The sequence below is a fragment of the Penicillium crustosum genome (assembly GCF_028827405.1).
Source record: "Penicillium crustosum strain IBT 35664 chromosome Unknown utg000002l_segment0_segment0, whole genome shotgun sequence".
NCBI lineage: Eukaryota > Fungi > Ascomycota > Eurotiomycetes > Eurotiales > Aspergillaceae > Penicillium > Penicillium crustosum.
This window is the reverse complement of record NW_026623123.1, coordinates 4,144,409-4,164,776: the sequence shown is the minus strand read 5'-3', so window position 1 is coordinate 4,164,776 and position 20,368 is coordinate 4,144,409. Positions and strand designations below refer to the sequence as shown.

At 49.0% G+C, this 20,368-nt stretch overlaps 8 protein-coding genes across 8 annotated transcripts; 5 read left to right on the top strand and 3 right to left on the bottom strand.

Moving 5' to 3' along the window:
- Nucleotides 1-199: 199 nt before the first annotated feature.
- Nucleotides 200-577, top strand: N7487_005093 (antibiotic biosynthesis monooxygenase family protein; the record flags this gene model as incomplete). Its single annotated transcript, XM_056872840.1, has 1 exon — nt 200-577. One exon carries the CDS (start codon nt 200-202, stop codon nt 575-577), a length of 378 nt encoding a protein of 125 aa, XP_056730560.1.
- Nucleotides 578-1,697: 1,120 nt separating this feature from the next.
- N7487_005092 (RNA recognition motif domain-containing protein) lies at nt 1,698-4,669 on the bottom strand (the record flags this gene model as incomplete). The annotated part of the gene is made up of 2 exons (XM_056872839.1): nt 1,698-4,418; nt 4,481-4,669. The coding sequence occupies 2 exons, from the start codon at nt 4,667-4,669 to the stop codon at nt 1,698-1,700; spliced, it is 2,910 nt and encodes a 969-aa protein (XP_056730559.1).
- A 725-nt stretch (nt 4,670-5,394) lies between these two features.
- Nucleotides 5,395-6,462, top strand: N7487_005091 (putative histone acetyltransferase (MysT1); the record flags this gene model as incomplete). The annotated part of the gene is made up of 1 exon (XM_056872838.1): nt 5,395-6,462. The coding sequence occupies one exon, from the start codon at nt 5,395-5,397 to the stop codon at nt 6,460-6,462; it is 1,068 nt and encodes a 355-aa protein (XP_056730558.1).
- A 204-nt stretch (nt 6,463-6,666) lies between these two features.
- Nucleotides 6,667-8,723, bottom strand: N7487_005090 (chaperonin-containing T-complex subunit CCT6; the record flags this gene model as incomplete). Its single annotated transcript, XM_056872837.1, has 7 exons — nt 8,608-8,723; nt 8,451-8,545; nt 8,372-8,393; nt 8,261-8,302; nt 8,184-8,204; nt 7,957-8,130; nt 6,667-7,899 (listed from the first exon to the last, which is right to left on the bottom strand). The coding sequence occupies exons 1-7, from the start codon at nt 8,647-8,649 to the stop codon at nt 6,667-6,669; spliced, it is 1,629 nt and encodes a 542-aa protein (XP_056730557.1). The 5' UTR covers nt 8,650-8,723.
- Nucleotides 8,724-9,004: 281 nt separating this feature from the next.
- Nucleotides 9,005-10,659, top strand: sik1 (snoRNP complex protein NOP56; the record flags this gene model as incomplete). Its single annotated transcript, XM_056872836.1, has 3 exons — nt 9,005-9,168; nt 9,231-10,350; nt 10,408-10,659. 3 exons carry the CDS (start codon nt 9,005-9,007, stop codon nt 10,657-10,659), a joined length of 1,536 nt encoding a protein of 511 aa, XP_056730556.1.
- A 470-nt stretch (nt 10,660-11,129) lies between these two features.
- On the top strand, nt 11,130-11,987 carry N7487_005088 (uncharacterized protein; the record flags this gene model as incomplete). Its single annotated transcript, XM_056872835.1, has 1 exon — nt 11,130-11,987. The coding sequence occupies one exon, from the start codon at nt 11,130-11,132 to the stop codon at nt 11,985-11,987; it is 858 nt and encodes a 285-aa protein (XP_056730555.1).
- Nucleotides 11,988-12,286: 299 nt separating this feature from the next.
- On the bottom strand, nt 12,287-12,962 carry N7487_005087 (uncharacterized protein; the record flags this gene model as incomplete). Its single annotated transcript, XM_056872834.1, has 2 exons — nt 12,287-12,552; nt 12,614-12,962. The coding sequence occupies 2 exons, from the start codon at nt 12,960-12,962 to the stop codon at nt 12,287-12,289; spliced, it is 615 nt and encodes a 204-aa protein (XP_056730554.1).
- A 395-nt stretch (nt 12,963-13,357) lies between these two features.
- Nucleotides 13,358-20,152, top strand: N7487_005086 (DNA polymerase epsilon catalytic subunit POL2; the record flags this gene model as incomplete). Its single annotated transcript, XM_056872833.1, has 3 exons — nt 13,358-13,965; nt 14,023-14,162; nt 14,214-20,152. 3 exons carry the CDS (start codon nt 13,358-13,360, stop codon nt 20,150-20,152), a joined length of 6,687 nt encoding a protein of 2,228 aa, XP_056730553.1.
- Between the last annotated feature and the right edge of the window lie 216 nt (nt 20,153-20,368).

Below are 20,368 nucleotides of genomic sequence, written 5' to 3'. Positions count from 1 at the left end.
TTGGGAAGAAAACTATATCGTAGAAGTAAATAAAGCCTACAGCCTCTAGGAACCCCACGGAATGACATAAGTGCGATGGGGGAGCGACAAGTATAAATTGTGACAATAATCCGTCGGATACAATTCACTATTCTCTCAGCCATTCTACTATTCTCCCAATCATTCTACTATTCTCTCAACCAATTTACGATTTATCACCATGGTCGCCACATTTATCGACATCAATCCCCGGACGCCACTGTTGAAGCAGCTGGAGGAGCAACCGGAAGCTGGATCCTGCGTGCTTGTCAATACGTTCCATATTCCAGCCGGCAAAATGGAGGAAGCCTTTGCTGCATGGAAGATCGATGCCGAAATGGCAAAGAAACAGCCTGGATTTATTTCCACCCAACTTCACCGCGGTGTCAATGGAAGCGACATGATGCTGAACTATGCAATCTGGGAGTCTACCGCTGCGTTGAAGGCATACTACGATCTGCCCGAGTTCAAGGAATCGCTCAAGAACTACCCTGATGGAACCGAGAGTCGAATTGTCCTCTACCGCAAGCAAAACATTGACGGTATTTGTCTTTCCTAGGCATACAAGACCCAAACGCTTAGCGGGTCGTTGGTTGATCCTTCTGTGAACCAATCACTACGCATACTTGCAACTGATCGGGATACTGGTCTAGTTGAGGGGCGTCCTTTTTGTCTTCATCTTCATCTCGTCACCTTCATCTTGATTTGGCATCGAAATGATATGGAGGATTCTTGTGGCGAAGAAACAAATTTCTTTTTTTTTTTTCTTTCTGTGTTTGTATTTACTGTTGAGACGGTCACCTGCCTTGGTGCCTAGTTTGTCGTGCTTCACCTAGCTATTTAGCTAGAGTCCTGTTTGTCTATAGAGAATCAATCTTTCTTCTCTTCTCCTTTTTAGTAGCCAGACCATCTACTTTATGCTTTTTGTCTAGCATTGTGCATAGATATAGAGAATCAGTTTCTTCGCCAAATGTCCACTGCTATGAAAAAATGGTTGTATAAATATAGACATATTAATATAGAGCTGGTTATAGAAGCCCTATATAGCTAAGGCAGTCCAGAGGCTATACTTTCTACTATAGTGAACTTATAACAAGTGACACTCGAATTAAAGTATAGGCGCGAAGAGAGACTTTACTTAATAGGGTTAGACCAGTGAGTGAAATCGTTGTGCTAATAATATCCTAGTTACTTGTTAGAAACCATTGGCTGTATTAGTTATAGCACTGGATGTTATGTTGGTAGTAAATTTTTCTTTCGGAGGAGCATTTATATCCAAATGACTGTGTCTGAGTACAATCTCACTACTGGTATATTATCAAGTGCTGTACAACAGTTTAATATATAACGGGTCAGTCCTATCGATCTATGTATACAGTTTGTCTTTCAAGATAGCCCAAGTCGTGCACTTGAAATGGATATCAAACAAAATAATACAGTTAAGGCCAATTGAAAAGTGGACATAAACACTGTGTGGGATACATATTTTGAGGACTCGAAACATCCATGATTAAAACAAAGAGTGGAATTTCAACACTACCGAGAGTAAATGACACCACAAGAGTCCCAATTAAGCTAAACTGCAGCTAAAGGAATGACTGGGTCATTAGATGACCCTGAAACATACACACACACACACACAAAAAAAAAAAAAAAAAAAGAATTGGACGTGCCTTGCCTCACTGCGAAGACCGTAGTTCATAGATTGATCTTTCCTCTTCAATCATATCAATCGCATCCATGAGGTCACCATGCGCCATAGTCGCATACACAGTCATCCTCGTCCGTCCGCCCGCCTGTTCACACCCGTAGCCTATGTCGACAAGAGCAGAGGCACATCGTTCGATTGCCGCATCCTCAGCCTCAATGGCACTGGTATCAAGTACCTTAGAGATTTCAGCCATCGTCACATGTTCCCGCGGGAAGCTTCCGGGGATCTGCTCGTGAGAAGAGGCGCCATTTCGTTCTCGCCTAGATAGACGCGCCCATGTGTCTGTTTCTGCAGGACCACGCGATCTATCCCCAAGACGACGCATACTTGCGGAATGCTTGAGGGGATTGTGCTGGTCGGTCTCCGCAGCATGCCGACGGTTTGGTTGATGAGTTTTGTGCTCAGTGACTCGAGGCCTCCATTTGGGCGCAATTTGGGGGCCATTGAGATCCACCACTGGGCGCACAGCCTCCTTGGAACCGGAAGAATGGCCAAGTTGATCCCGAATTGCTTTGCTATGATCGGAAGGTGTTTCGGCATCAATGGCCGATGATATATTGGCGGCCGCATCCATATGAGAAGCTGGTTGAGGTCGACTAAACGTATTCGGCGTAGGATACAAGGGTAAACCGTGAGTGGAAGGTCCTTCACGGTGCTTTGGGTTGTTTGGTGATTGGCCATGCCAATCACCAGTTACAGGTGCTGTTCCGCTGCGTTCCTGCCGGTTTGCAAGTCGTTGGGCCTCCCATTGAGACACAGGTGGGAAACAAGACTCCATATGCAAATCCGAGGAAACCCCCCGACCACTCAGTGGATCGTTATACTGTGCACTCGTCTCGGGTAAAAGCGAGGGAAAACGTGCACTGAATGCAGGGTCCTCACTTGGAGAATCAAGTAGTGCGGACGACTCTGTCCGAGCTTGACCAGGATCAACACTCTGCGTGAGATCTACGAAACTAACAGACTTTCTCCGATTGTCCGCCTTGCCAGTCTTGGATGAACTATTTTGTTGCCTGACACCAAGCGGGGACCAAACGGCATCGCTCGTCTCAGTCTGAGGGCGGTCTGTCTGAGTGTCGTGTGTGGTTATACCGGTATTGGGTGAGATCTGCGCCGGACGCACACTTTCGATGGGGGGATGATACATAGGCTCAAGGTTTATCGAATGTCCGTCAATTACGGCACCTTGCAATGCTTCCATCGCAGCGAAAGCTGGATAATCTGAGGGGAAATGAACGTAACCAAAGCCTGCATGTCTTCCTGACTCGGCATCTAGCGGAAGATCCACCTTCACAAGGAAACCCTTGGCAGCAAAAACATCCTGTATCATCTTGTCGGTAACTTTGAAACCAACATTTCCAATGAACAGGGATTTAGTTGCTGGACTTTTTTTCGATTCCGCAGACTTCACTTGTGATGTATGTGTAGCATTCAACGGGGCATCGAACGTAGGGGGAGGAGGCCGAGGCGCAGGCGCAGGTGGTCCTTGTGGCCAGTAAGTGAAATTCGGTAGAGGACAGGGAGGCGGGGGTGCATTGTAGGTTTGGAATGGATTCCAGAATGGTGCAGGCCACGAGGGAGGTGCCCAATGATTTGATTGAGCGGGTGTAGGTTGACCATGACGACTTTGGAAGGGAGGTTCTCCTGTTTGTGTGGTATTAGATGGGGTCGATTGGCCTGGGCCTGCTGTTGATTTCTCATTTGTGGCTGTACTTGAAGGATTCGCGTTCCAGGTCTGGGAATACATAGTGCCCGGTGCCGTAGATCCATTGTTTGCAGCAGTGTTAAAGAATGGCCCGGATGCTCCAGGATTTGGCATCTCGGAAGTCGAGGTCGATGTAGGGGCTGTAGTTGACGTAGGGGCTGTTGATGTAGCGCGTCCGAACTCGCTTTCAAACGCGGCAAATAATGTTCTTCCGACCTCGTTGAGTTCGGAGGCCATCATACGAAAACCATCAGCGGCATTCTCAGCGACAGGCCTTCCTGCTTGGAATGCATCTTCTGCCATTTGCCTTCCACCATCTGGGAGATTGTTAAAAGCGGTTCTTAAGTGAGCTTCAACCGTGGCAAGTAATGTCCGCAGTGACGCTTCCACGTTCACAGGCAGAGATTTCTGTGCAGTCTCAAATTGTTTCTGAGCATTCTGTAGTTGTCGCTGTAGGTCAGGAATTTTTGATCTCCATTCAGATTGTACCATAGTAGCTCCGTTGATCAGCTGCTCTAGAACCTGTGCCGCTAGAATCTCAACGGGATGAGGGGATCGCTCTGAGTTTGTGTTGGCTGATGGCTCAGTAGTCGGTGACGAATTAGGTTGAGGCACTCGAGTCTCCGGGGACTCAGCAGCATTAAGCATCTCTGCTAGCTCAGCCTCAAATGCTTCCATAAGAGGCCGAGGCTCATTTCCAGAGACCGATGGCGAGGTAGTAATATGAGGAGCTGGGACTTCATGTTGCTCTTCGAGTACAATGGCCTTGGAAGTAACTTGCGTGCCATTCTTTTTAGCATCCAAGTCCTGTTTCGGAACGTTGTCTTCAAACTGCTTCCACAACTCGGTCACAGAGTTTGATCGGCGAATATCAAATATGTGCATCGGACTGATGTCACCGGGAGAGAGTTCGACAGACTCGAGCTGTGTATTAATGTCGAGGGGCTCCTCGAGGCGCTGAGAGAGCTCGAGAGCAGATCCAACCTAAGGAAGAGGGTGAGATTTTGATTTGAGGATAGAGAACCGACAAGCCGTTGTGAACTCACGGTGATTATTTCGTCATCATCATCGTCATCCATGTATGTCAACCTTGCGCGGGGGTGGTTAGAGGCTAAATCATCGTAATCTGTAGCAGAGATCTGCACCACTCCTGCAGGGGCACGAGAATCCGCAAGCTGCTCGGGTTGGCTCTGAGTGGATACCCGAAGGTTTCTGATTTGGAAGGGCTTCAACATCGTGGAGAAGATGCCCCGTGAGCCCTGCGGATCAGGGACACGAATAGGTGGGGCGGTGTTACAGAATCGAAAAGCAGAGAACGTGAAACTAGAGTTGATAGAGTTGATAGAGTTGATAAAGTTGATAGAGTTGATAGAGATATGAAATGGTTTGGAATTATGATGCCTTTGGGGCTAGTTTGGAGACGGGAGGTGTATAAACGGGAAAAAAGATCACGAGTTTCATATGTTGCTGCCTGTGGCAACACTTCCAAATTATTATTTTTTTTTTTCAAGTTTGGATTTTCCTGCAAGGAATGGGGCAAACAAATTCAAGAAACTTAGGAAATCCAACGGATTTATCCCTAAAGTACATGGGATATGTTTCAGGCAACAGGATAAAGAGAGAGAGAGGCCATGAGAACATGAAGCTCTCTGGTGGATCCCCCGCTCCAATCACGTGTCATTAGCTTTTCGCCTCGAATCCAAGGCGTCAACTCTGAATACCGGACATGTGAATGGATCCAATGGACAATGAATAATACTAATTGAGAATTATGTCCTCATAACATCTCTCAATGCCCGCGCGACCGTGTTCAGTCTTTTCATCTACCTACATCTCTCATTTCTACGATAATACCAATGGCTGGTCCATTAGAGACGATACATCGCATGAACGCCCCCGAAACCTAGCATTCCGACAACTTCGATATCACGTCGCGCCGCTCGAATACACATAAAAACCAATGGCGGCCCCGAAGTCTGCGCCATTGCAGACTCCAGCCAATCGCAACGTGAACAACGTCGTGCTAGGCGATCTCTTGTTCAAGCCATGGAACCAATCTATCTACCCTGAAGACCTCGTCGCCAAGGATGCCGATCGACTGTATGTCTGTCGCTGGTGCTTTCGATACTCGTGTGATGTGGATATATTTGAGGAACACAAACGCGCCTGCGAGCATCGCATAACCCCTCCAGGCACGAAAGTCTACGACCATGGCGGGTATGCAGTGTGGGAGGTTGATGGACAAAACCACAAACTTTTCGGACAGAATCTGTCCCTTTTCGCGAAACTTTTCCTCGACCACAAGACAGTCTTTTTCGATGTCGCAACCTTCCTGTACTACATCCTTACTTTCACCGACCCGGATGACTCTGACAGCTACTACGTGCTCGGCTTCTTTTCAAAAGAGAAACTCTCATGGGACGCGAATAACCTTGCCTGCATTCTGATATTCCCGCCTTACCAACACAAGCAGCTTGGGAAGTTGTTGATGGGGGTCAGCTACAAGCTCAGCGGGTGGGACTCCAATGGTGGGTGCATCGGTGGACCAGAGAAACCACTGAGTGAGCTGGGCCACAAAAGCTATGTCCGTTTTTGGGCCGAACGGATTTCCCGATTCTTGCTCCGAGGCAAACCTAGCGGCAGCTCCCTTGATGCCGACCAACAGAAGCCCAGCTCAACCCCCAAAGGCTCCCGCAAAAGACACATGCGCGAGACCATTACCGTTGAGGAACTCGGCCTGGGAACTGGTATGTTGACTGAGGATGTGATCACTGCACTCAAGAGCATGGGACTTTTTGAACCCCAGGCCACCCCAAAGAAACGTAAATCTACCCGTACAGCTGCGGAAGAAACTACTACACCACCCGGTCAGATGGTCACCATTTGCAAATCTGATGTGTGGGAGTGGGCTCAAGCACATCATCTCTCCCTGGACGACCCAGTCAGGGAAGAAGGCTTTGAGGGACTTTGGCCCCCTGACAATGTGTCTGATGGGGATGGCCAAAGCGTTGCCTCAGAAGAACGCTGATCCTCCCAATGAGATAGCTTCCCTGTTTATGTACGATAGCGCTGATTACTTTATTTCCCTTCTAATGACGACAATGAGAAGCAACGTGAAGTTTGTGCATTTTTGAATAGATTGGCTCTTGGCCCCTAACTTTGTGAGGGAATCAAGTCTTTAACCCTTTTAAACTTTACATGAACCGCCTGACTTCGTAAATGAGAAAGTGCATTACTCTTCCTGACCACCGGGGCCACCGGCACCGGCTTTGCTCATCTGCCGAGCCTTCAGTAGCTCATCGCACAGAAGGAGGTTAGAGGCGATGCCTGTGCTGGAAGCGATGCAGTTGCGCAGAACACGGAAAGAATCGAAGACACCCTCTTGGACGGGATCCATGGGTTCGCCAGTGACCAGATCCAAACCGACAGTGTTGCCATCAGTGGCCTCATCGTGAAGAGCAGCCAGCGAATCCTGGATATCGTGGCCTGAGTTGGCAGCAAGAGTCTTGGGGATAATCAGAAGGGCATCAGCGAAAGCACCAACACCCCACTTGGCCTTACCCTTAACGGTCTTGGTGAAGGCCTGGGACTGCAAGTGTACGGCACATGCAACTTGGAATGCACCAGCTCCGGGAATGACACACCCATCAACAATGGTGTTGTAGACAGAGCGCAAACCATCACGAACGGCATCCTTAACCTGGGTGATGGTGTGTCCATTAGGACCCTTAATGAGGATAGTCACAGACTTAGGATCCTTGACCTCTTCAACGAAAGTGAACTTCTCCTCGCCAAGCTGGTGCTCGTAGACCAGACCAGCCCACCCAAGAACCTCCGGAGACAAATCCTCGACACTGTTCTGAGCAGTTCCACCGCAAACTAGCTGAAGACGCTCCATGTTTCTGCGCTTGGCTCTGCGAAGAGCGAAAATGCCATTCTTAACAAGAACATCCAAGCTGAGGGGATCGATACCCTTCTGGTTGATGACAACGAATCCCTTGTTGGGGTCGTTTCCACAAACCTCCTTCTTGAGATCCACAATCTTCTGCAGCTTCGCATCCACAAACTTGCGCTCACTCTCAACCAGCTTATCTCTCTGCTCGGCGTTGGAGTAGTAGAATCCGGAGTTAATTTCGGATTTCTCGTACTCCAGACTGACGTTCAATGTCAGAATGAAAGCGTTCTCCACCCGCTTGGGCATGTCGGGGTGTCTGGCACCGTGGTCCAAGGCGAGACCACGAATAAGCTGGGTATCCGATGACGACCGGTGCTGCATCGTCATAATCTCAACCATGTGCAAATCAGGCTTCTCAGGGGCTCTGTGGATGGCGAGCACGGCATCGACGATGTCGGGGGTAAGCTTCTCGGCGAGAGCACCGTTGAGCTTGGTGGAGAGGGAGGTACGGGCGACAGAAAGCAATAGCTCTCGGTCAATAGGACGCTCGAGCTTGAAGTTTTCAAGGAACTGTGGGTAATATGTTAGACCCATCTCGAGAATCGACTTTCAATCACCATTACATACTTTCAAGGCCTCCGTCTTGGCAATCTCGTAGCCATCAGTGATGACACGGGGGTGCAGACCCTCCGAGATGTGACGCTCTGCCTGCTTCAAAAGCTCTCCCACCAGCAAAACAACAGATGTTGTTCCATCACCGGTGATATCATCTTGTGCGGTCGCAGCGCGAGCGATCATAACCTTTCAATTTCGTCAGCAAAGTGTAGGAGACTCTCGAGGCGATTTCGTCTTACAGCCGTGGGGTTTTGGATTTGCTGTTAAATGTTAGCTTAGAAGCTCCAAGTGCTGTGATTCTGAGGGCAGAACAAACCATCTCCCGCAACAAAACGTTTCCATCTTTGGTCAATTTGATCTATCATAGCAAGCTTGTATCAGAAAAGGAATGTTTCGTGCCGTTCGAGAGGAATCGGGGATTGCATACTGCGCCTGCACCATCAACCAGCCTAAGTTTTGTCAGCTCCATTGCCTTTGTATGTGAGGTGTGTTCGTAGAAAACTTACATCTTCAAGGTTCCCGAAGGACCCAGGTTAGACTTGAGAACATCTTGAAGACCTTCACCGGCACCGATGTTCACCTTCAAGGCCTCTCCTCTCCGCTGCGTGAAATGTTAGTGTGCGGGCACATCATTGAGGGGCCATCTGGGAATATTTTCCATACCCTCGACTCCGCCTTGGGGTTAAGTAGTTGAGTTGCAGACATCTCCCAGGTAATGAATGACAGGGTATCACGTCCAATAACTCAAAAATATTAAATTAGGGGATGGTAGAGCGCTTGTTCCACGTTAGGTCCGCGGCCAAAAAGCCCACATTCGAGCATCCATATGGTCACGTGATTATATCAGCGGGACGGGTAAACGTCTGCTCCGATACCTACCGTCATACCTCCGGTTCGGTGCCTTAGGATTCGCACTAGCGGCGAGAAAAAAAAATTGTCCATTTCCAGCCGTCGCCAACCTCACCAGCAACCCATCAAATTGAACATTGCGAGGTTTTCTGGCCGGTGTTGCAAGTTTTTCTCATTATCTTGTGATTGACCTTGTATTGGCCCTAACACGATGGCCGATTTCCTACTTTTCGAGGGCCCTATGGGTTACTCGCTTTTCAAGGTCACTCACCAAGGTGACTCTGTCGGCAATGCCTTGAAGGAAGTCCAGGAGGGTGTCAATGACCTCGCCAAGTTCGGCAAGATGGTCGAGCTTTCCAGCTTCCTGCCTTTCGAGTACGCTTTATCTGTCTAAATGAAAAGGTTTTAATTTTTCATCGTCCACTAACAATGTGTAGGAACAACAAGCAGGCTCTTGGAGAAATCAATGACATCTCCGAAGGTGTCGCATCCGAGACTCTAGTTTCTTTCCTTGAATTGAACCTCCCCAAGCCGAACAAGAAGAAGAAGGTCGTCCTGGGTCTTGCCGACAAGGCTCTGGCAGGAAGCATCAAGTCCGCTTTCTCATTCGTGGACTGTGAGACTGGTGATACCAGTGAGGTCGTCCAGGATCTTCTCCGTGGTATCCGTCTCCACGCTGGCAAGCTCCTCAAGCAGCTGCGCGATGGTGACATGGACACTGCCCAGCTCGGTCTCGGTCACGCTTACTCCCGTGCTAAGGTAAAGTTCTCCGTCCAGCGTGACGACAACCACATTATCCAGGCTATCGCCATTCTGGATCAGCTCGACAAGGCCATCAACACCTTCTCCATGAGAGTTCGCGAATGGTACTCGTGGCACTTCCCCGAGCTCGTCAAGATTGTCTCCGACAACCAGCGCTACGCCGAGCTCGCCCTTTTCATTAAGGACAAGCAAGCCCTGACCAGCGACCGTCTGCACGACATTGCCGCCCTTGTCGAGGATGATGAGGCTGTTGCCCAGAGCATTATTGATGCTGCTAAGACCAGTATGGGTCAAGAGATCTCCGAGTCTGACATGGAGAACGTTGTCGCTTTCGCCGAGCGCGTTGTTAAGCTCGCCAAGTACCGCAAGTCTCTCTACGCTTACCTTGTTGCCAAGATGAGCGTCGTCGCCCCTAACCTTGCCGCCCTGATCGGTGAAGTCGTCGGTGCCCGCTTGATCTCCCACGCCGGTAGCTTGACCAACCTCTCCAAGTACCCCGCCTCTACCGTTCAGATTCTCGGTGCTGAGAAGGCCCTTTTCCGTGCCTTGAAGACCAAGGGAAACACCCCCAAGTATGGTCTGCTGTACCACTCTTCCTTCATCGGTCGTGCTGGCCCCAAGAACAAGGGCAGAATCTCCCGTTTCCTCGCCAACAAGTGTTCCATTGCTTCCCGCATTGACAACTTCTCCGAGGAGCCCAACACCAAGTTCGGTGAGGCCCTGAAGAGCCAGGTAGAGGAGCGCTTGGAATTCTACTCCTCCGGCGCCGCCCCTACTAAGAACGAGGTCGCCATGGTATGTTGAGCTCTAGTTACCCCACTGAATGGAAACACAAGTGCTAATAATTTACAGAAAAACGCCATGGATGCCGTGCTCGCTGACCTTGATGTCGATGCTGACCAGAGCGATGCCGAGATGGAGGACGCCGAAGTCGCCAAGGCCAAGGAGGAGAAGAAGGAGAAGAAGGAGAAGAAAGAAAAGAAGGAGAAGAAGGAAAAGAAGGAGAAGAGAAAGTCCGTGGGTGGTGAGGGCGAGTCCGACAAGAAGAAGAAGCGCAAGCACGATACGGATGCCGAGCCCTCCAAGAAGAAGCAAAAGGCCTAGATGTGCAAAATGTTTGGACTTGGGAGTCTTCATCATGGCGTTAGGTTTTGCTTTTGTCTTCATGACTCGATTGGTACGGCTTGCAGGTATTTGTAAATTATTACCAGGCCTTTTGCCTCAGCAGCTCTGACTATCGCTGCTCTGATATTTTTCAATTAAGTGTTTTAAGTTGTTCATATGAATACTAGTAGGCTACTGTGCGTGTACGGAGTAAAGGCATAAAGGCAGATTCAAAGAAACCCTATTTTTATTCCTTGCAGAAGTGAAAGACAAAAGAGACTAAAAATACTCCCTTGATTTATATCGTATGCGCGGCCAATTTAGTGGCGATCATTGTACCCCACAGTCTGATTCAATGCCGAATGTCCAAGACCAAAACCCCTCTCAGCCCTGACCTCCATGGGCTCTGCAGAATGAAGACCTTCGTTTCCTGAGAACAACTTGGTGGTGGATACCCTATTTATTTACAAATGAGATCCATCGGGTTGCTCGGTGACGTCCCCACTACGTCCGTTTTCAGTATGATGCCGACAGGCTTACCTTCATCTTTCTCTCCCAAGCGCAAACGAGAGCCCTCAGAATCAGACTGCTATAGCCCCTCGGCATCACCCACATCGATAGCCTCCATCGAGAGCTTTGAAGAGGTTTCACTTCGGGACGAGGACGAGCTGGAAAGCTACAGTCCTCGCGCTGCAGTTGCTGGACGATTCGGAGAGTTAGCCATCCGTGGCGACCTTCGTTCGGACCCTAAAACCTTGACTGTCAACTCACAGCGAGGATCTTTGGATCTACCGGCACTGGAAGCATGCAAACCTGACAGCGAAGAGCTCAAGAACATGCCTGAAGCCCTACCGGCCACTAGCAGCGAGCTCGGTGACCGCCAAGCGCTACAATGCGAGCCGCCCGCAACACAGGATCCGAGTCCCTTGCCCAATTCTCCATCAAAGAAGAAATCTGCAACTTTTTCTCGCAAGCATTTGAATCCCTCGTCACCATCCAAACGCAAGCAACGACTATCCCCTCCTCTCGCGGACACTCCGTCTGAAGAAAACCCGCTTGTATGGCATGATTCGGAAATAACAGGCCACAATCCATCCGACCCTACGGATGATGGATATGGAATTAACGGTATAGGCTTCAAGCCCACCGCCTCAATTGCGTGGGAACGATCGCAGAAGCGACAAAAGCAAGTGGCAGAATGGAAGAATCGCGAAGCCCGGGAGGCTCGTGAAAGGCGGCGCGAAAGAAGGAGGGATGGCGTTGAGCTAGACAACTTGCGCGGCATGAACGAAGGTGCAATTCAGAAGCGAGTGAAATTCAATTTCTAGCGGGGCAAGCATGGCTGCGTGTTGCGCGGCCACATTTTGGATATCTTTACTTCGGCGTTTGTCTCTTCGGGCGCAGGCATATGGGTGGGGGGGGTTTACTTCTCTTTTTTTTCTTTCACATAAGTGGGAGTATCCAACGATGATTGGTTGGACAATATGAACTTTGCAGAGGGCTATGATACACAGAGATGACTTATGACATGACATCGACCACCACTTGACCTTGATCTATTGATCGGAATATACAGTTTTCGAAACACCACATGAACTCCACGACTCCTTTTCGTGAATCAACAGTACTACCAGAATTTGTAGTTGGAGGGATTGGTCCAACTCTTCCTCTGCCTTTCCTCCTCAGCAAGATGCGCGCGCAATGCCGCTTCCTCCTCTGCCGCATCCTTCTCGCGTTGTTTCTTGGCTTTCAATTGGTTCATCAGATCGAGGGCTTCTGCCATGCCACTCAATTCGTTATTTCGTCGCCAGCGGCAGTATTCATATGAGGCTAATGAAGTGACCGCAAACATGCCAACAGCCCAGTTTCCAGCAGACCATAGATAGTACCGTCCTACATGCGTATATTAGCCCCGTGATTCCAGTGCTCCAATACTGAAAGAGTGCAGCTATACCTTTGAGCACACCTCGTAGACCACCAACTCCAAACCCGACTCCAATGCCAGTCAACAAGGATTCCCGAGCACACGGTCTTTTGTGCAGGGTGGTCATTTCGGAGACCGGGAATGTTCCAATAATCTCGGAGTATGACACATCCTTAGGGTTCTTGCCTCGGGGCTTATAGGTTGCTTTGGCGAGCGCGTTCGCGGGTTCTTCAGGGTTTCCGAAGGCATCCCATAGCTTTCCAGTTTGTGACTGAGACGGATTGTGTTTCGGTTTCTGCGAATCGACTAGGCCGTTGGGGGTTTGTGTGTTGCTGCCAGCCTCCGGAAGAGAGCTGGGGTCTTGTGAGTCTTCCGCCATAGTTGTGTAGAGTAAATTGCTTCTAGATTACCACTGCTGTCTTCATCCGCTATCGAAGAAGATCATCAATATCGGAGTAATAAATACCCAGATTCCACCCCAAAGTGGATAGTTATTCCGGAAGGCTGACTAACACCTTTGACGCGCATGGCGGTACGCGAACGCGTCGGGACCATCGAAATCGATTTGATTAGAGCAGATCGTAGGCCATTCCTGGACCCTCCTAGAGGCACAATTAGCCCCAGAACCAGATCTCATTATATTTGCGCCCATCTACTCTTTCTTCTTTTTCTTGTTTCGTCTGACATTTACCAAGTGCGCATTCCATGCTCCACACTGCTCCCGCTCTTTGAAAGAGGTACTTTAACACAAGCCCAGCCGGGCGAAGCGTCGCAATGCCTCCAAGAAAGCCCAGCAAGTATGGGAACAAGTTCCGATCTAGCGCTGCATCCTCGAATCCTCGACGCTCCAAAACGGTCCAATTCAACTCCTTACGATCGACCGAGGCAACCTCCCAAGATGAGAAATTTGAGGCCATTCGGTTGGCCAACAGCATCGATGAGACTCTCGGCTTCCCACGATTCGAGTCTGGCGAGACAAGGGCCGGATGGCTGGTCAACATGCATAGCACATCAATTGAGGACTCGGATGTGCCTGGAGGTCGTGCCGGCGTGGATTATTACTTCCTGCAGGACGACGGAGGAAGTTTCAAAGCAACTGTGGAATACGATCCATATTTCTTGATTGCAGTCAAAAAGGGCTACGAGATGGATGTAGAAGAGTGGTGTCGCCGAACGTTTGAGGGCATGATCAAAAAATTCAAGCGACTTGAGAAAGAAGATCTCAACCTCCCAAATCACCTTCTCGGCTACCGGAAGACCTACATCAAGCTCAGCTTCGCCAACGTGAGCAACCTTTTGGAGGTTAGGAGGACCCTCCTACCCCTCGCAGAGAAAAACAAGAAAAATGAGAGCGCGATGGACGCATACGTTGAGATGACTAGGTTTGTTCTGTATTACATGATTCGATTTGAACATTAGCTAATTCATGGTTCTCATAGTGCGACTGCTGGAATCGACCTTTTTGACGACGAAATAATTAATGAGCAACGACCTAATGGCAACCTACAAGCGAGTGATTTTATTGTTGATATTCGAGAATACGACGTGCCATACCATGTCCGGGTCTGCATTGACAAAGGTTAGCATTTTCTGTGTCTCTCGGCGAGGCCTAATAGCTGATATATTGCAGACATTCGGATTGGAAAGTGGTACAATGTCGAGGCAGACCATGGCGCAATATCGCTGACCTGTCTGGAAGACCGGCTTCAGCGTGCCGATCCTGTCGTTCTCGCTTTTGATATCGAGTGTACGAAGTTACCGCTGAAATTTCCCGACGCCACGATGGATCAGATTATGATGATTTCATACATGATTGATGGGCAAGGGTTCCTAATTACCAACAGAGAGATTGTGTCAGAAGACATTCATGACTTCGAATATACTCCCAAACCAGAGTACAATGGACCTTTCATTATTTTCAATGAACCCAATGAAAGAGCAGTCCTTGAGCGATTTTTCGAGCATATCAAAATTTCCAAGCCTACTGTTATTGCGACATACAACGGTGACTTCTTCGATTGGCCGTTTGTGGAGACAAGAGCCAGTATTCTGGGACTTGACATGTATATGGAGATCGGCTTCCGGAAAAACAGCGAGGACATCTACCAAGCCGACAACTGTGTGCATATGGATTGTTTCGCCTGGGTCAACCGTGACAGTTACCTTCCTCAAGGAAGTCGTGGTTTGAAAGCCGTGACTGTTGCAAAGCTCGGTTACGATCCGGACGAACTCGACCCAGAGCTTATGACACCGTATGCGAGCGAAAGGCCACAGACCTTAGCCGAATACTCAGTTTCCGATGCTGTTGCAACTTATTACCTGTACATGAAATATGTCCACCCGTTCATCTTCTCGCTCTGCACGATCATTCCCCTTAATGCCGACGAAACTTTGCGGAAGGGAACTGGAACTTTGTGTGAGATGCTTCTCATGGTTCAAGCCTACCAGCATGAGATTGTCTTGCCCAATAAACACAAGAATCCCCCAGAAGCTTTCTATGAAGGTCATCTTCTTGAGTCAGAGACCTACGTTGGCGGCCACGTTGAAAGTATTGAAGCTGGTGTGTTCCGAAGTGATATCCCTACTCATTTCACCGTCGATCCTACTGCGATTGATGAGCTTCTCAAGGATCTCGATCATGCCCTCAAGTTCAGTATTGAGGTTGAAGAGAAGAAATCCATGGATGATGTCGTGAACTATGATGAGGTTAGGGCACAGATTGTGGAGCGTTTGCTCGATCTTAAGAACAATCCAGTCCGGAACGAGGTGCCTTTCATTTACCATTTGGATGTCGCCTCCATGTATCCCAACATCATGATCACCAACCGATTGCAACCAGACTCGTTGATTGATGAGTCGAATTGCGCCGCCTGCGACTTCAACCGACCTGGAAAAACCTGTGATAGACGCATGCCTTGGGCATGGCGAGGTGAATTCTTGCCTGCCAAACGTGATGAATACAACATGATCCGACGTGCCACAGCAAATGAACGTTTCCCAGGCCGGTATCCAAAGTCTCCAATGAGGTCCTTCAGCGAACTCAGCATTGAAGAGCAAGCTGGGGTGGTCAAGAAACGACTGCAGGATTACAGCAAGAAGATTTATCACAAGATTCACGACAGCAAGACGATGGAGCGGGAGGCTATCATTTGCCAAAGAGAAAACCCGTTCTATGTCGATACTGTGAGAGACTTCCGTGACCGACGATACGATTTCAAGGGCAAGCAAAAATCCTGGAAGAACAAAGCCGATAGTTTGCAGTCGTCGGGCGGTTCAGCCGCTGAAATCGAGGAAGCGAAGAAGATGATTATTCTATACGATTCTCTTCAGCTTGCACACAAGGTCATTCTCAACAGTTTCTACGGATATGTGATGCGAAAGGGTTCTCGGTGGTATTCCATGGAGATGGCCGGTGTCACTTGTCTGACAGGTGCTCACATTATTCAGATGGCAAGAGAGCTTGTCGAACGCATCGGTCGTCCCCTAGAATTAGATACTGACGGTATCTGGTGTATGCTTCCGGGAGGATTTCCCGATAACTTCTCCTTCACTCTGAAGAACGGGAAGAAACTGGGTATCTCATACCCTTGTGTCATGCTCAACCACCTCGTCCATGCGAGATACACCAACCACCAGTACCAGGCGCTTGTCGATCCGAAAACTTTCAAGTACGAGACTCACAGCGAAAATTCCATTTTCTTCGAAGTGGATGGACCGTACCGGGCAATGATTTTACCGACGTCGAAGGAGGAAGACAAGAACCTGAAGAAACGATATGCAGTCTTCAATCACGATGGCTCTTTAGCTGAACTCAAGGGATTCGAAGTTAAGCGAAGAGGAGAGCTGAAGTTGATTAAGATCTTCCAGACGCAGCTTTTCAAATTCTTCCTAGAGGGCTCTAATCTTGCCGAGACCTACGCCGCTGTGGCCCGTGTTGCTGACCGGTGGTTGGACGTTCTATACGAGCACGGAACGACATTGGCCGACGAGGAGCTGATCGATCTCATTTCGGAAAATCGAAGCATGTCAAAAACCCTAGAAGAGTACGGTTCCCAAAAATCCACATCCATCACGACGGCAAAACGCTTGGCGGAGTTCTTGGGTGAACAGATGATCAAGGACAAAGGCCTTAACTGCAAATACATCATCTCATCACGCCCACGGAATACACCTGTCACTGAAAGAGCCATTCCTGTGGCTATCTTTTCAGCGGAAGAGAACATCAAGCGATTCTTTTTGCGCAAGTGGCTAAAAGAAGATCCTGGCGATATGGATCCCCGAACTGTGATCGATTGGGACTATTACCTCGAGCGTTTGGGATCCGTGATCCAGAAGTTGATTACCATTCCAGCTGCGCTTCAGAAGCTTCGAAACCCAGTGCCTCGGGTTGCCCACCCCGATTGGTTGCAACGTCGTATCAATACGAAGGATGACAGGTTCAAGCAGAAGAAGATGACTGATCTATTCACTAAGTCCGAGAAGACGCCACTTTTATCGACAAACGCAAATATCCTAGAGCATCGGGTTCAGCATGCTGGTGATCTAGATGAAGCAATTTCGGGCTCGACTCAAAAATCGAAATCACCCAACAACAAGGTTTCGCAGAAGAGAAAGCACCCAGAAAATGCTTCGAAAACAGCTCTTGACCCCTTCGCTAGCTTGCCAGCAGTTATGCCATCGATGTCAGAAAACTACGAAGGCTTCCTCAAGTATCAGAAGCAAAAATGGAAGATTCAAAAACAAGCACGGGTTCGCCGTCGTCAGCTGTTTGGCGAACGAACCAACGTTGCCTCAGATTCTTTGAGTAACTTCTTCCGCAATCAAGCTCAAATGCTGTACATCAGCACATGGCAGGTCCTGCAGCTTTGCGATACGGGCGTTCCGGGAGTTGTGCGAGCTTTTGTACTGATTGACCAAAAGATCCACGCCCTCAGTATTAGAGTTCCACGGCAATTCTTCTTGAACTTGAAGCGAGACTCTTTGCCGGACATTGACGTTCCAGACTGTGAAGTTGAGAAGGTCAACCATACCCTACCCAACGGGCATCCCTCGGTTTACTTGTTCAAGATGTCTTTGTCAGAAGAGAAATATCTAGAAGAAGCCGACAAGATGGATATTCTCTTCCAGCACCCTAGCGTTGAGGGTGTTTACGAGGGGAACATCCCGCTAAGCACCCGAGCAGTGCTCAAGCTCGGAAGCCATTGTACCTTTGATGAGCAGCAACGTGGTGTCCTAGGTGACGGCTTGGACAAGGGCTTTGACCTTTCAACGTTACTTCACACATCTTCTGAGCAGCCTTATCTGATGGACTCGTCATTAGTGTACCACTACCTATATCACATTGTCTCTGGAGATAGGCAAGTCTTCGCAATATTCTCGACATCCAAGAATGAGGCGCACATTATCGTTCTCAACCGCACAAGAGATGTGCAGGGTCTTCCCAACGTCGATAAGATCTACACTGAGCTTCTCACACGTAAGATGCAAGCCGCATCGGGTGATGAGTCGCAGCATGCGTTCGATTACCAGGACAAGATTCATTTCAAAACCACCCAGGTGATGACGCGAAGGAAGGCTCATCTTGAGGTTGGTGATCTGATCAGAAAGATTCGAAATGAAGAGGCTCAGCCTGCTGTTCTTGTCATTCAATCACAACAAAAAGACCGCCTGTGTCATGACATTCCGATCTTGAAGGAGTATCCAGTATTATCTGTGAAGCCCGAAGCATCGGATATGGAACTTCCTCCACTAGGTTGGCAGGCATTCGTTGCAAGACGTCTAGTCACACGCTATCTATACTTGTCTTCTTGGATTCAGCACTTGACCATGCTCGCGCGGTTCGGTGATGTTCCGCTTTGCAATCTAGAAAGTGAGGATCCTCGATACCTCATCGATATCTCGTACGCCAGACGCCTTCAACAAAACAATGTTGTGCTCTGGTGGTCATCTGGCCCGCGTCCTGATCACGCGGGCTATGAAAGGGATGACATCTTGGGCGCCTTGGACAAGGTCAACATGCCATCTGTCAATGTACCGGGTGCTTACTCCACAGTGTGCATTGAACTCGAGGTTCGCAATCTATCGATCAATACAATTCTAACATCTTCTATCATCAATGAAATGGACGGCAGTGATACGCTACTGGCTCCTTCTGGGGACGGCGAAGATACCGGTGTTTTCTATTCAGAGAAAGCATTTGCCTCTGCCGGTGTTGTCGTTCTCCGAGAGATGGTAAAACACTGGTGGACAGAGGCCTGTGCAGGGAACAACATGGCCGATATCATGGTCCAGCATCTGATCCGATGGGTGGAAAGCCCTGTGTCTTGTCTCTACGATCGGTCTCTGCACAATTACGTGCGATTACTGTCACGGAAGTCATTCCAGAGATTGATGGCAGAGTTCAGACGTGTTGGCTCGCATGTCATCTTTGCCAGCCCTACACGCCTCCTGCTTCAAACTACCAAGACCGAGGTTGGCAACGCCTACGCCTACAGTCAGTATGTCCTTAAATCAATTCGTGCCAACCCTTCATTCCACTTTATCGATCTAGAGATCAAGGAGTACTGGGACTATCTCGTTTGGTACGATGAATACAACTACGGAGGCAAGGGCTGTCGAGAGGTCACCGAAGCGGATGAACAAGATCTTGAAACAGCGATGCACTGGCAACTCAGCCGGTTTCTACCAATGCCCATGCAGACTATCTTCCACGACTGGATTGTCGAGTACATCGAACTGATGCACGGCTTGAAACGGCCGGAACCCCAAGACGGGGATCTGTCTTCAACTCCTCGGCCAACACAGATTCCCATTGGACAGACAAACGAAGCAGACGACGATGAGATAACTGCTATTCTCTCCGATCGATTCTCCAAGCCATTGAAGAAGCAAATCTCGGGATTGATCCGCAGACAACGCGACGAGATGCTTCATCCCGAGCTTGCCTCCGACTATGCCTTCCCCGTTTTGCCAGGAGTGCTAGTCGGTCCCAAGGACAAACGCAACCCGTCTTTGGAGTTGACGAAACTGCTGATGCAGGTTCTGAGTTTGTCCAAGACAACAACCCTGGAATCTCGGTTGCTGCGACGCGAGCTTCTTGCCCTGTTCGAGGTCCGAGAGTTCAGCAAGGAGGGCCGATTCGAGAACCCTAGTGCTAGCTTGAAGCTCCCGGAAATGTCCTGCAACTCCTGCTGTCTTATCCGAGATCTTGATCTCTGCCGTGACGAAGATGTGCTGCCTGATGCCAGCGCAGAAGCCAGCAAATCTACTCAGCCCTGGCGATGTCCCTTCTGTCATGCTGAGTACGACCGTTTGGCGACTGAAGAATTCCTCATTGGTCAAGTCCATGGGTTTGTTGTTGAATGGCAGACACAGGATATCAAGTGCTCCAAGTGCAGTAGTCTAAAGATCAGTGATTTCATGGAGCACTGTTCTTGCAGTGGTGCATGGACTGCGACAGTTGATCGAAAGGAGATCGAGAAGAAACTACAAGTGTTGGAGAGTGTGGCCAAATTCCACAAGCTACAACTATTGGAGCATATTGTCGGGGAAGTGTTGGAACGGTTTTGAATGTACTACTTGTTTGAATTTTTGTTTTTCTTTGTTTCGTCTTTGTTTTTGCATTGGGTTGGCGCTGAGTCGGGCAAATGTAAATAGTCAACTGGGCAGAAATGCCTCTCCAATAATCACGTCGTTGTTTATTTTTAAACCTCGGCTTTTATAATTTCCTATTTTCTTCCAAGATCCTATATTTTAATTTCTAGAATTTAAACTGTCTACTGGTTT